The sequence below is a fragment of the Aythya ferina genome (assembly GCF_964211825.1).
Source record: "Aythya ferina genome assembly, chromosome: 24".
Taxonomy (NCBI): domain Eukaryota; kingdom Metazoa; phylum Chordata; class Aves; order Anseriformes; family Anatidae; genus Aythya; species Aythya ferina.
This window is the reverse complement of record NC_140322.1, coordinates 1,238,732-1,251,017: the sequence shown is the minus strand read 5'-3', so window position 1 is coordinate 1,251,017 and position 12,286 is coordinate 1,238,732. Positions and strand designations below refer to the sequence as shown.

At 69.8% G+C, this 12,286-nt stretch overlaps 1 protein-coding gene across 12 annotated transcripts in view; it reads right to left on the bottom strand.

The window, feature by feature from the left end:
• Positions 1 to 1,161: 1,161 nt before the first annotated feature.
• ADGRB2 (adhesion G protein-coupled receptor B2) overlaps positions 1,162 to 12,286 on the bottom strand; it is an 88,854-nt gene continuing 77,729 nt past the window's right edge. For 8 of the 12 annotated variants that reach the window (XM_084497097.1, XM_084497105.1, XM_084497101.1 and 5 more), the window contains 26 exons: positions 11,415 to 11,579; positions 11,243 to 11,344; positions 10,998 to 11,104; positions 10,423 to 10,617; positions 10,252 to 10,320; positions 10,046 to 10,154; positions 9,822 to 9,968; positions 9,322 to 9,397; positions 9,143 to 9,245; positions 8,962 to 9,005; positions 7,947 to 8,073; positions 7,366 to 7,469; positions 7,012 to 7,114; positions 6,645 to 6,795; positions 6,320 to 6,389; positions 6,128 to 6,194; positions 5,927 to 6,012; positions 5,169 to 5,267; positions 4,124 to 4,295; positions 3,885 to 3,980; positions 3,661 to 3,700; positions 2,851 to 3,488; positions 2,527 to 2,562; positions 2,103 to 2,207; positions 1,929 to 1,982; positions 1,162 to 1,828 (listed from right to left, as the gene is read on the bottom strand). In XM_084497097.1, the coding sequence (XP_084353223.1) occupies positions 1,640 to 1,828; positions 1,929 to 1,982; positions 2,103 to 2,207; positions 2,527 to 2,562; positions 2,851 to 3,488; positions 3,661 to 3,700; positions 3,885 to 3,980; positions 4,124 to 4,295; positions 5,169 to 5,267; positions 5,927 to 6,012; positions 6,128 to 6,194; positions 6,320 to 6,389; positions 6,645 to 6,795; positions 7,012 to 7,114; positions 7,366 to 7,469; positions 7,947 to 8,073; positions 8,962 to 9,005; positions 9,143 to 9,245; positions 9,322 to 9,397; positions 9,822 to 9,968; positions 10,046 to 10,154; positions 10,252 to 10,320; positions 10,423 to 10,617; positions 10,998 to 11,104; positions 11,243 to 11,344; positions 11,415 to 11,579 (3,254 nt within the window). In that variant the 3' untranslated portion in view covers positions 1,162 to 1,639. The remainder of the gene's footprint in view (positions 1,829 to 1,928; positions 1,983 to 2,102; positions 2,208 to 2,526; positions 2,563 to 2,850; positions 3,489 to 3,660; positions 3,701 to 3,884; positions 3,981 to 4,123; positions 4,296 to 5,168; positions 5,268 to 5,926; positions 6,013 to 6,127; positions 6,195 to 6,319; positions 6,390 to 6,644; positions 6,796 to 7,011; positions 7,115 to 7,365; positions 7,470 to 7,946; positions 8,074 to 8,961; positions 9,006 to 9,142; positions 9,246 to 9,321; positions 9,398 to 9,821; positions 9,969 to 10,045; positions 10,155 to 10,251; positions 10,321 to 10,422; positions 10,618 to 10,997; positions 11,105 to 11,242; positions 11,345 to 11,414; positions 11,580 to 12,286) is intronic. The other 4 variants (XM_084497104.1, XM_084497107.1, XM_084497106.1 and 1 more) reach the window with 2 other exon arrangements.

The following is a 12,286-nucleotide window of genomic DNA, read 5'->3' as shown; positions in this document are numbered from 1 at the left end:
TGGGAACCAGAGCCCCCAGCCCCATCCCGGGGGGCTCAGCCCCAGCCCCAGCCCCGCAGCTGAGCCCCTGCTGCAGCCCCAGCCCCGATCTCCCCCCCCAGTGCTGTCCGTGGCCCCCAGATGTTGCACAACTGGAGCTGGCCCCAGCCCAGCGCCGGCTCACTGCTTCCCTGCTCCCAGTGCAGCAGCCTCCAGCACCCAGACCCAAACTGGGCAGCACTGGGATGAGCTGGGCCGTGCAGTTAGCGCGGGATGGGGCTGACAGGGGCCAAGGAGAGACCCTTGTTTTGGGGAGGGGCTGGGGGCGTTTGGGTGCGCATCGCCTGTGCCCGCAGCCACCCCCTGCCCGGCACCACTCCGCTGCTGGCCACACACCAGTGGGAACCAGTAAGCTGCTGGTGGGGCACTGGGAGGCTGGGGGAGCTGGGGGGAAGCTGGAGAGCCCCGCACAGCACCGCCACGGAGGTGAGGAGCAAACCAGCACCTCGGGGGCCACCAGCCCAAACGGGGCAGCGTCCTTATGGAGACCCTGGGTCCCCGCTTCATCCCCACGGGAACAGCACCAGTCCAAAAGGGGAGCACCGTGGGGTGCTTCCTGCTCCCCCCCAGCCCATGCCAAGCGTGTCCCTGCCAAAATGAGCCCCAAGGGACGTCCAGATTTCTGCCAGGGACCCCCCAGCCGTGCCCAGGGGGTGCCTCCCACCGGCACAGCCCTCCTGGTGCATTAGGGATTACTGCTGGGGCTCTGCGGTGCTGAGCCCCTGGTGCACACCAGGAGTTAGCACAGCCCAAACCTTGTCAGTCCCCGAGCTCCTCTCCCTGGGGGCTGCCCCAAATTTGGGTCCCACCTCTGCTCTCCCCCCATGGCCGGGTCCCTCCTTCCCCAGCCCCGATACAGCCGGGGCAGCACAAGGTGCCCCACGTTCCCTCTTCGACTGCACGTTAATTGCCTCCGAAGGTACTCACAGATTAATTACCGTGTAATTTACGGCTCAGCTCCTGCAACACCACGCTTCCTTTGCCCAGCAGCGCACGGGAGCAGGCTCATCTCCAGCCAGCAGGATGGATGCCAGGGACCCGGGTCCCCACAGGGTGGCCGTCACCCCCTCCCCACCCCGGCGCGTGGCACACGAAGCAGCAGGCGGCGGCCGCGGCCCCACGGCACCACAGAGAGTGAACTTTTATTTCCAACAACGACAGCACCTGCCCCGTGGAAGAGGGGTTGGGGGGGGGACAGGGGACGGTGGGGACGGCTGGGAGGGGGGCGGCCACGGGGCGAAGGCGCCCGGCCACGGGGGTGCCCGGGGCCGCCGCGCGCGCGCGCGTGCACACGGTGCACTGCGTGAAGAAACGTCCCGGTAGAAAAAAAACGGAGATGCCAGGGCCTGGGCGGCCGGGCGGGTGCCGAGCGGGTGCGCAAGTGATCGGTGAGGGTGCGTGGGGGTGCGCGTGGCCCCCCTCTGCACCCATGTCCCGGGAAGGGGAGCAGCGGGGAGGAGGAACCGCACGGCCACAGGCGGGGACCCCCCCGGAGCGAGGAGGAGGAGGAGGACGGAGCGAAGGCGGCGTCTCCGGGCTGCTCCTGCTGCGGGGTGCCCCCGGGTGAAGGTGGCAGCGGGCAGGGCGCTGGGTTCCCCGCTCACACCTCCGTCTGGAAGTCGCCGTCGGCCGCATCCAGGCCGGGGCAGGGCCCCTCCCAGTCGGCGCAGCGCAGCTCCAGGCGGTCGCGGTGGGCGCTGGGCAGGGAGCCCAAGGTCATGGCCTTGAACGTGCTCCAGGGCTTGGGCGGCGCGGCCGGCGGCTGCTGCGCATCGGGGCTGACCCCGTCCTGCGGGATAAATTGGGGTTGCAGAGCACGCCGTGCACGGTGCCAGCCCCCCAGCTCTGGGGCACAGCCCCCCCACGTCCATCCAGCCTCCGGCACTCACCGTGGCCGCGCTCTTCTCCCCGCCGCCCGAGGAGACGCTCCACCGCTTTTCTCGCTGGGGACAAGACGTGGTGCTCAGCCCCAGCTCCCCCCATCCCGCCCCGAGCACCCCGGTTCATGCAAAGGGGAGGCCGGGCAGGATGCGAACCCCCCCCCCCCCCCCCAAGGACCTCACCTTGGAGGTGCCGGCGGTGGGGGCCCGGTACCGGTCCAGCGTGTGGAACTTCTGGTTGAGCTCGTGGTAGAGCTCGGAGTGGCGCTTCCGCGTGTGCATCACCTTCTGCAGGGCGAGAGCAGGGCCCACGGATGTCACTTCGTGTCCACACACCCTGATCCCATCCCCGTCCCCATCCCTGACCCCATCCCCGGGCCACACGGGGACGCAAAGTCCCTGCTGCCACGCTCCGTCTCCTCCCATAAAGCCAGCTACAACTCTCCCACCCTGTGCTGGCATTTTAATCAAAAGCCAATGCTTTTTTATGGCCTGGTGTAAAACTCCTCAGAGCTTGGTTTCTGCTCCCCCAGCCTTGCTCAGGGCAGAGCTGGGGCCAGCCTGTGGGCACCCCCCCCGTGCCGGGTGCCACCGCTGCGTGGCTCACCTCAAAATCCAGGTCGGAGTACCGCAACCTCTTCCTCTGGCAGGGGGTGCACGGGGCCGGAGCAGCGGGGAGGAGGAGGAGAAAAAAAGGGAAAAAAGTCTTTGCAGGGCCGGGGAGGAGCCCAGCAGCCCCAGGCAGAGCAGAGCCAGCCCCGAGCAGGTTATGGGATGCCAGGCAGCAAGCACAGGAGCAGGGCACCTCTGCAACCCTGCGCACACAAGTTGCGCGTGCTCTCCAAGGTGCTCCCAGCCCCATGCACGCCCCCAGCCCACCAGCAGGCCCCCCACCCCGTCCCCCTTTGCTCCCCAGGGCCCCCCCGCTCACCTCTAGGGACCCCACTTTCATGGCAGAGCCGGGGACGGTGCGGGGCATGGTGCGGCTGCGCTCCGCCAGCTCCGAGGCCAGGATCTGGCGCACCGTGGGGTGCTGCTTGAACTGCAGCCCGTAGGGGTGCTTCACCGTCCCGTAGGGCTGGCTCAGGTTCACGTTGACGTGCTCCACCGAGATGAAGCTGGGGTAGGCGTCCCCCTCGCCCGCCGGCCGCCCCTTCCCGCCGGGGGCCCCCTCCTCCAGCTGCCCCTCGTCCCGCTGGAAGGGCTTGAGGCTGGCGCTGCGGCGCGGCAGCACCATGTAGTCGCTCTCCCGGGGTGGCTCCGGGGCGCGCAGCCAGCCGTAGTCCACGGGCCTCAGGCTGCTCTCGGTGCACAGGTACACGGGGCCCTGCGCCTCCAGCCCCACCGGCTGCGCCGGCGGCTCGCCCAGCTCGGCCACCACGTTGGGGGGCATCTTGGGCACCTGCACCAGGATGCTGGGCGCGGGGATGTTGCCCGGCAGGTTGGAGAAACCCAGGCCGCCCTCCGAGGTGGTGTTGAGCTTGGGGTCTTCGTCTCCGTCCAGGGAGATGCGGGACAAGGTGCCGGTGATGGTGGCGGGGTTGCAGGTGTTCACCTCCTTGAACAGCACTGTGGGCAGGCAGCGGGTCGGAGCCGGCACCGTGCAAGCCCTCGGGGCACCGAGACCCCCCTGTGCCGGCACTGCACCCACCCCACAAACTGGAGGGGCAGGCAGGAGTGGCACCACCGCGTCCCCATCCCCGTGCGTCCCCATCCCCAGCACCTTCCTGGGGGACCTCACCTGTCTGGCACGCCAGGTCAACGTCCTTTTCAAAATCTGTCTATAAAAACACAGAAAGAGGGGGAAAAAAGGGAGACAGAGAGAGAGAGGAGAAGAGGAAAAAAAAGAGAGAGAGAGAGAGAGAGAGAGAGAGGCGGGGAAGTGAATGCATCTTGGGCAGCCCCGGGTCCAGCAGGGCGTGCAGGGGGCCCTGCCCCGCTCCGCGCCGGCGCTGCCGCACTCACCAGGATCTGCACCTGCCCGTTCTTGCAGGAGTCGGGGGAGTTTTCGTTCTCCTCGCCCCTGCACCCCCCAACCTGGCACTTCACCACGTCCTGGACCTGCGGGGACACAGCCGGTCACGGCCCCGCGCCCAGGGTGGGGTTCCCCCCTCAGCTCCGCACCCCATAAGCCGGGGGTCCCTGCCCCATAGCCGGGGTCCCTGCCCGTCAAAGCCCCCCCCCCCCCAGTGCCCCCGCCCCACCTCTCGGCGCAGGAAGCCGTGCACGGTGATGATGACGAAGCCCTGGACGGAGTTGAAGACGGCGAAGAGGACCTGGAAGAGGATGGAGCGCCGGTCGGTCATGGCGAGCACGGCCGACATCCAGGTCAGCGCCAGCAGAGGCAGAACCACGCAGGAGCTCCACAGCGATGCCCTGGGGCAGGGAGAGAGGGCCGGGGGTGAGCCCACCACCACGGGGGCGGCCCCGGCACAGCCCCGAGACCCCCCCCTCACCCCCCAGGGAGCCCACGCGTGCGTGGCACAGAGCCCGGTGCCCAAAATCCCCCTGGCACCGAGTGTCCCCCCCTTTTGCTCCGCATCCCCGTGCCGGCGCTGGCTGGGTGCTGGTGGCACTCCCTGCATTGGGGTGGGGGGGACGGGGGCTCTGCGTGCCCCCATCCCGCAGAGCCGGACCCACAGTGGTGCTGGGGGGCCGTGGGGTGACCCCCAGCCCCCCCCCCCCCAGAGCCAGCCAGCAGAAGGGGGGTTTCAGCCCTATTTTTGGGGCCCCAAACCCCAACCCCCTGGCAGCGTGGCCAGCAGGCTGGTGGGGGTGGCAGTGTCACAGCCCCCCCCACACAGCCCAGCCAGCACCCGGGGGGGGGGGGGGGGGCTCACTTGCCACCAAAGGGGTCCCGGGGATGCTCCCATCACCCCCCCCCCCCCCCTCCTCATCCTGCCCTCCCCGCTCCCCCCAACCCCGGGCAGGAGGGGCTGAGCCCCCCGCACCCCGGCGGCGGCGATGAGGTGACCCTGCGGGAAGCCATGCGGGCGTGATGGCTGCGGGGGGGTGTGGGGGGGGGGACACGCGTGCCCCCCACACCCGGGGGGGGGGCCGCCCCGAGCACTCAGCCTTCTCCCTGCCTGCCCGCAAGACCCCCCGACCCCAATCCCCAGGAGGAAAGGGGGTGCCCAGAGCCCACCCGAACCCCTTCTCCCCACCCTCCAGGACCCCCCCCCCCTCCCCAAAATTCCGGCGTCAGGCTGTGCTCGGGGTGGGGTGGGGGGGGGCGCAGCGGGCACTAACATGGCATTGCTGGCGGTGGCGGAGGTCATGGCCGCGCTGGACACCACGCCGCACTTGGTGCATTTCAGCAGCAGGCTGCCGCAGGGGGGGGGCTTGGAGCTACGCGCCCCCACCACCACCACCACCACCACCACCACCACCAGGCAAAAAAATAAAAAAATAAAAAAAAAAAACAAAAAAAAAAACACCCCCCCCCGGCGCCCCGCGGCCAGGACAGGGCCACGCGGGGAGGCAGAGGCGAGGAGGGAACAGCAATGAGGGGGGGGCAGGATGGATGGACGGATGGATGGACGGACAGGGGCAGAAAGCAAATGGGGGGGGGGAGAAAAAAGAAAGAGAGAGAAAGAGCCGGGTTAGTTGGGGGGGGGGGCACAGCAGTTAATGGTGAGCGGGGGTGGCCAAGCGGCAGCCGGGACGGGCGGGTGGGCTCAGCCCCCTCCCCTGGTGGTGTGGGGGGGTCCGCAGCGAGCGGCTCCCCCCAGCCCTGGGGGACGCACGGGGTGGCCGCCCCCTCCCCATCCGCTGTGTGTGTGTGTCCCCCCCCCGTCCCCAGTAGCTCCCAGTAAGCAGCTGTGGCTGCGCTGGGCTCGGTCCCGCCGCCCACCCGTGCGGTGAAGTCTGCCCCGTGCTCAGCCCCCGCTCCCGAGGGACCCCCACGGCTGCCCCCCCCCCCTGAACCCCCCCCAAAGACCCCACGGCAGGGGAGGGGGCTCCGCGGTGGCCCCGGCACAGCCCCGGGGGGGGCGCAGGGCACTCACCCAGCTCGCTGCTTTTTGGACTTATCTGAAATGCCGTCGCGGGACATGAGCTTGTTGAACACGATGATGCCGACCAGCATGTTCACCTGGGGGGGGGGGGTGGGTTGAGGGGGGTGCAGAGCCGGGGTTAAGGACCCCCCCCCCGAGTTAAAGGGGAGCTTTGTGGGGTGGGTTTTGGGGTCTGAGGGGGGGGCAGCCTACCAGCACGATGACGGCAGCGGGTCCCACGAAGGCGTAGAGCAGACCGCCCTCCAGCGAGAGCCAGCAGCTGCGGGGACCGGGGGTGTCAGGGGGCGATGCGGGGGGGGACACGGGACACCCCCTGCTCCATATCCCTGTCCCCTGACCCTACATTGCTGCCATGATGCCCCCGCCCCCCCCAGCCCCACGTACTAGCTGGCCGTCCCGTAGCCTTTGGTCCGCGTGAAGCCGACGGAGACGGCGACCACCAGGGCTGGCAAACCTGGAGGAGGGAGGGGAGACGGGGGCCGAGCTGCAGGGGGAGGGGGGCGCAGCGGCGCTGTGACCCCCCCCTCCCCCCAGAACACCCCTAAAGGATGGGGACAGAGAGCAGGACCCTTTTGGCAGCTCCCCATGGCACCAAGGGGCCAGGCGGGGTGGGGGGTACGGAGCCTGCGCTCCCCCGCGCCTCGGTTTCCCTCGGAGGGATTTGGGTAGCGGGAAGGGTGCGCGGTGCCTCCCCCCCCTGCCCCCTTACCCCATCCCAAGCAGAGGAAGCGCTTCCTGACCAGGCGTGTCCGGATCCGGCCGATCACCGCCAGGTAGGACTGCCAGGCCTCCGTCAGCACCCAGCAGAAGGAGGAGAGGAAGAAGAAGTGGAGGAAGGCGGCCGTCATGGTGCACACGCCCTGCGCCGGGGATGCGGCACGGCCACGCGCCGGTTAACCTCCCACGCCAGGCCGGGGCTTGTGCCAAAGCCGCCGCCACGCAGGGAGTTTAATCCCCAGATTGAGTTAATCCCAATCCAATCTGCCCCTGGGAGAAGCCCCCCCACACTCCACCCCAAATTCCCCAAGGGGCTCGGACCCCCCCCCCACCTCCCCAGCCCGCGGCGCGGCGCCCACCTTGCTGAGCATCTGGGACTGCCCCACGAGGATGAGGATGTTGGAGGCCAGGATGGAGACGCAGAAGTTGAGCAGGATGATGGAGCGCTCCGATTTGATGAACCTGGGGGGGGGGCAGCAGCATGGGGCCATCCCCTCCTCGTCCCGTGTCCCCCCCCTCACCCCGTGTCCCCCCCGGGGACTACAGCGCACGGCCGGGGCACCTCTCCCACCCCGCGTCCCTTCCCCGCACGCTGCTCGTAACCACGCTGAGCTCAGCTTTTCCTCACGCCGTGTCCCCCTTCGTGCCCCCTCCCCACATCTCTCACGCCCCCCCCCCCCGGGGTCCCCAGTGTCCCCAGCAGGAGCGGTCACCTCCAGAAGGCAGCGTAGATCACCAGCAGGGTCAGCAGGGCCATGCAGGAGACGGCGCAGCCGATCATCAGCGGCACCGAGGGGGTGCCCGAGGGGTCCATGGCCTGGCAGGGAATTAGAGGGGGGAGGGCGAGGCTGAGCCCAGCCCCCCCTGTGGCTGCTCCCTGCCCCCTGCCGTGCCCCTCTGTCCCTCCTGGCTGGGGACCCCCTCCCTGTGTGCCAACGGAGGGGGACGAGCGGTGGCGCGGCCGAGGCGCCTTCCCGGGGCCCTGCGCCCATCTCCATGCCGACGGGGGATGTGGGTGGAATAGCAATGGGGTGGGGGGGGCCGGGGCCATGTGGCTCTGACCCCTCCTCAATCCGGAGCCCTGCAGCACCACCCCCACCCCACAGCACCCTCAGGGTGCCGGGGGCGCAGGGGTCCCCTCCTTGGGGAGCCCCCCAAATCTGACATCCCCCCCGTGCCACCCGTGTCCCTGCAGCCCCTGTGCACCCCACCCTGCCCCGGGACCCCCACCTCAGCCCAGGGAGCACCCCCCACCCCTGGTGTCCCCCCCCCGTGCGCCATCCCTGTCCCCTACCAGGTCCCTCGGCAGCTGGGCGAGGACGGCGAAGGTGGCGAGCTGGCGGCACTGGCATTTGGTGTGCGCCGGGAGGGTCTCCAGGGTTTGGCAGCTCTCCGTGTCCCAGTTTCCCAAGCCAGGATCCCTGATTAATGGGACGAGAGAGCGAGGGAGAGCGAGCAATTTGAAGTGATCAGACCCAAACGCAGCCCCTCGCTTAACCCTTCGCTGCCCCCGGCCGGGGTGCCTGCCCTGAGCCCGCAGCAGGGCCCGAGGTGCTGATCCCCTCCCCGGGGAGCTGCATGGCACCGAGCCTTGGTCCCTAATCATCCCATCCAGGCTGGGGGGGGCAAACTGAAACCGCAGGAGGGAGGGGGCCAGGCCCAGGGGGAGGGTGGTGGGGATGGAGCAGGGCTGGGGCAGTGCTGGGGGGGTTGAGGCAGTCCCAGGGGTCTCCTGCGCCCGGCACAGGGACCCTCTGCAAAGCCAAACCTTCGGGGTAAAGGCTCCTGGGCCACCCCTGCATGGGACAATGCCAGGACGGGGAGCCCCGTGGGGACGCAGCCACAGGGGATGGGGACCTCGGTCTGGGACGTGTGTCCCCAGCAGGCTGCGCCCCACCACGCTCAGCACGGCCCTGCACCTCTCTGTCCCTACAGGATCCACGCTGCGGTGCCCCAGGCTCCCCACGGGGCTGCACCGGTGACCCCGAGGCTCAGAGCACCCGCAGGCGCTGCCCCCCACCCCTCAGCACCCCCGCCCCGTGCCGTGCCCTACTTTCCCTCTCTCCTGCCACAGCCCTGTGTGAACAAATTGCATCTGGCAGGCGGGAGCCATCCGGCCCCGGTGGCACGCGGGAGCAAATCGATACCTGGAACATCACCCCGCAGCTGGGGGGGGGCTCGGCCACGTGCACGTCCCTCCCCCGGGGACTCGGTGCCACCCGGGCACGGGGACAGCCCTGCCCCATCTCCCAGCATCTCCCCCCCCCCTCAGTGGGGCTGCCCACGCTGCCCCCCAAAACCCCACTCACGTCCTGGAGTAGTCCCAGGTGACGCACTGCGGGTGGGACGTGCCCTGCGGACAGACGGGGGGGTGAGCAGCGTGCCCGCTGCCAGCCCCCCAGGGGGGTCTTGGCACCCCCCCGGGGACCTGCCCGGCTCCCCGGTGCCCTCGGAGAACTGGGACAGGAGCGGTGACAAGGGGACACGCACGTTGATGACGTGGGACAGCTCCACCAGCACCAGGGGCTCGGCAGGCTTGGTCGGCGGGCGCACGGTCACCGTCAGCACCTTGGAGGTGACGGCCAGGGGGGACCTGCGGGGAGGGGGCAGCGGCTGTCACAGGGACGGAGGGGGACACGTTGTGGGGGCGGCGGGGCGGCCCCACTCACCTGGGAGGGGGCAGGATGAGCCCCAGCGTGCGGTACAGCACGGCCCCGATGACGAAGTGGGACGACTCGTCCAGCTCTGCAGGGAGAGGGGAAGGGAGGGGAGCGGCGCGGAGCCAGCGCCCGGCACACGCGTGGGGGGCTCGCACGGCACACGTGCACCCGGCGAGCAAATGCAGACACGGGCAGGCCCACGGGGCTGCTCGGGGCACGGGGGAGAGGCCTCGCGCCCCTCCGACACGGGTGCTGGCACCCGGAGCTGCAGAACCGAGGGCTGGCAGGACGCCACCCGCGCGCTCGCACACGCACGCGGTCGCACACGCTTCCAAATGTGCCGGCCACAAACCTGCCCCCACGCACACCCAGAGCCTCACGCTCACGCACGCGCACACCCACCCGCACACAACCTCTTTGAGGTGCACACTCACACGCGTGTGCACAGCGCCGGGCGTGCACACCCAGGCGTTCACACGTGCGCCACGCGCCGATGCCGCGCGCCGTACCGGCGGAGGCGAGGCTCAGCACCTCCCGGGGGATGAAGAGCTTGTCCTCGGAGCTGCGAGCCCAGTCCTTCATGCCCCGCCGCCCCTTCATGGGGAAGTTGATGTCGCTGGAGACGGCGGAGACGGGCTCGCGCTGGATGCTGATCACTGCCGGGGCACAGCGGGGGTCAGCAGCCGGCTCTGTGCGCCCCCCATGCGCCCCCCGCGCATGCCCCGCCACTCACCCAGGTTGTCGGTGACAATGAGGGAGCTCTGGAAAGCCTTCAGCGCGTCCCCCACCAGGTGGATGAAGTCCTCCACCACCTTCATCAGGTGCACGGAGCCGGGAGAGACCTGCGGGAGGGCGAGCAGCTCAGGGGGGTGTCCACGGGGGGGGGCACACACACGCCGTGGCCACCCCGACCGCCCACCTGAGCCCCTCGCCCCTCACCTGCTGCGCGTCCTCCCACTTGTCCCGGTTCTCCGCGTCCACCATGTAGCTCACCACCTGGAAGAAGCGCTGCGGGGACGGGGGTCAGCGGGGCTGGGGGGGGGGACACCGACCGCTGCCACCCCCTCTCCCCGGGGTGCTCCCCCCTCCACCACGTCCCCGGCTCGGTACCTGCACGTCCTCGGAGGACGGGGTGTAGGTGGCCCTCTTGAAGGTGTCGGTGACGTTGCGCAGGATCTCCACGGAGAAGAGCAGGTCCCCGCTGTAGTAGGTCTTGCGGGCCATGAGCTCCAGCAGGCTCCGCACCACCTGCGACATGCCCTCGCCCGCCAGCACCCGCTGCCCCTTGGCCAGGTGCTCCCGTAGCTTGGATGGGGGGGGGGACACACACACGGGTGTCACCCCGCTGCCAGCACCCCCCCCCCCGAGGTGCTCCGTGTCCCCGACCCCTCGCCGCGCCCAGAGCCAGGGGCACTGCGGAGTTAATTGCAAAGATTTGGGCAGCAGTGGGATAAGGGGATTTTGGGGGGGTCCTTCCCAGCCTCCCTCCCTCCCAGCCCTACCCGGGGACCTGTCTGTGTCCCCACGTGGCATCCGACTGGTGCCAGCACCCCCAGGGCAACGAATTAACCCCCCTGAGAGAATGGCGAGGGGGTCCCTGTCCCGGTTGGGGACAGCAGGGGAGGGCAGCAGGGGCTGGGGACCCCTTGGGGACGGGGGGGGGCCATGCCAGAGCGTGCACCTACTGAGAGATGTAAGTATCGGTACTCGTGGGAGATGCAGCGGGCGAAGCTGGGCACACCCCAGTACGCGACCCCGTGGGGGCTCAGCAGGCACCGGCGGCTGGCGGACCCTGTGTGGGACACAAGGGGCAGGGGGGGGCTCGAGGGCAGCACAAGAGCCACGTCCCCATCACCCACCTCCGCCCGGTCCCCTGCAGCTCCCCCGGAAAGGGGAACTGGTTGGGGACCACCCTCCCCGTGCCCCTCACCCGTGGCGTTGGGGGGACACTTGTTGTAGATGACGTCCCCGGCGGCGGTTTTCTTCCAGGTCATCAGCATGACGTACTCGTCCTTGCACATCTCGTGGTAGGCTGGGGGGCGAGAGGAGGGGGTCAGGGGCAGCACGGGCACCGGGGGTGGGCGCCGGGGGCTGCCCCGTACCTGGGCACTTCTTCTCGTTGCAGGTCTTCACCTCCTCGCCCGTGCCCTCGCAGGGGTAGCCCTGCACGCCGGTGCCCTCGCACATGCGGAAGCGGCGCTGCCAGCCCGTGTCGCAGGTCTTGGAGCAGAGGCTCCAGTGGTTCCAGGGGCCCCACTTGCTGTCGGCTGCGGGGCAGGGACACGGTGGGGGCCCCCGGCCGCAGGACGGCCGGCTCGGCGTGGTGGGTGGGGGACAGGGACGGGGCAGGGCTGGTGGCACCGTGCTGCTGCGGCTGCTCACCGTGCCGCGGGGGGAAAGCTCCGCGGGGATTAAATCCCCGGATCGATGGCTTAAAATCTCCTTCCAACCAGACCAACGCCCCCGTGCAGCAGCCCAAGGGCACCCTGGCACGGGGCAGCCCCCACCTCCCTCTGTGCCAGCGACTGAAGGGCAGGAGGAGGACGGGGTCTGCCCTTTGGCTGACTCCCTGTGCCCTGTGTCCCCATCCCTGCGCCCCAGCAGGCAGCAGGGTGGTGGGACGGGCACCGAGCTGCCCCGGGCACGTGCACAAGAGCTTGCACACCCAGAGCACACCAGGAGCACACCGACAGCTCCCCACAGCTCCCAGCACAAAGCTGGGAGCCAGCAGGGACGCCCAGCACGGACACCTCCTCCTCCAGCTGGGACACGTTTGGGGGCAGCAACCGGCACAAAGGGGGCGGTCGCTGGCACCACCACGTCACCAACAGTGACACCAAAGGGTGCCATGAGCCTGGCATCGGTGATGGCGGCACCAAACGGTGACACCCCAGGGTGCCAGCAGCCCGGCATCACCACGGGTGACACCGCATCAGCTTTAAGGCAGACTCACAGCCCGGCTGGGATCCGATGC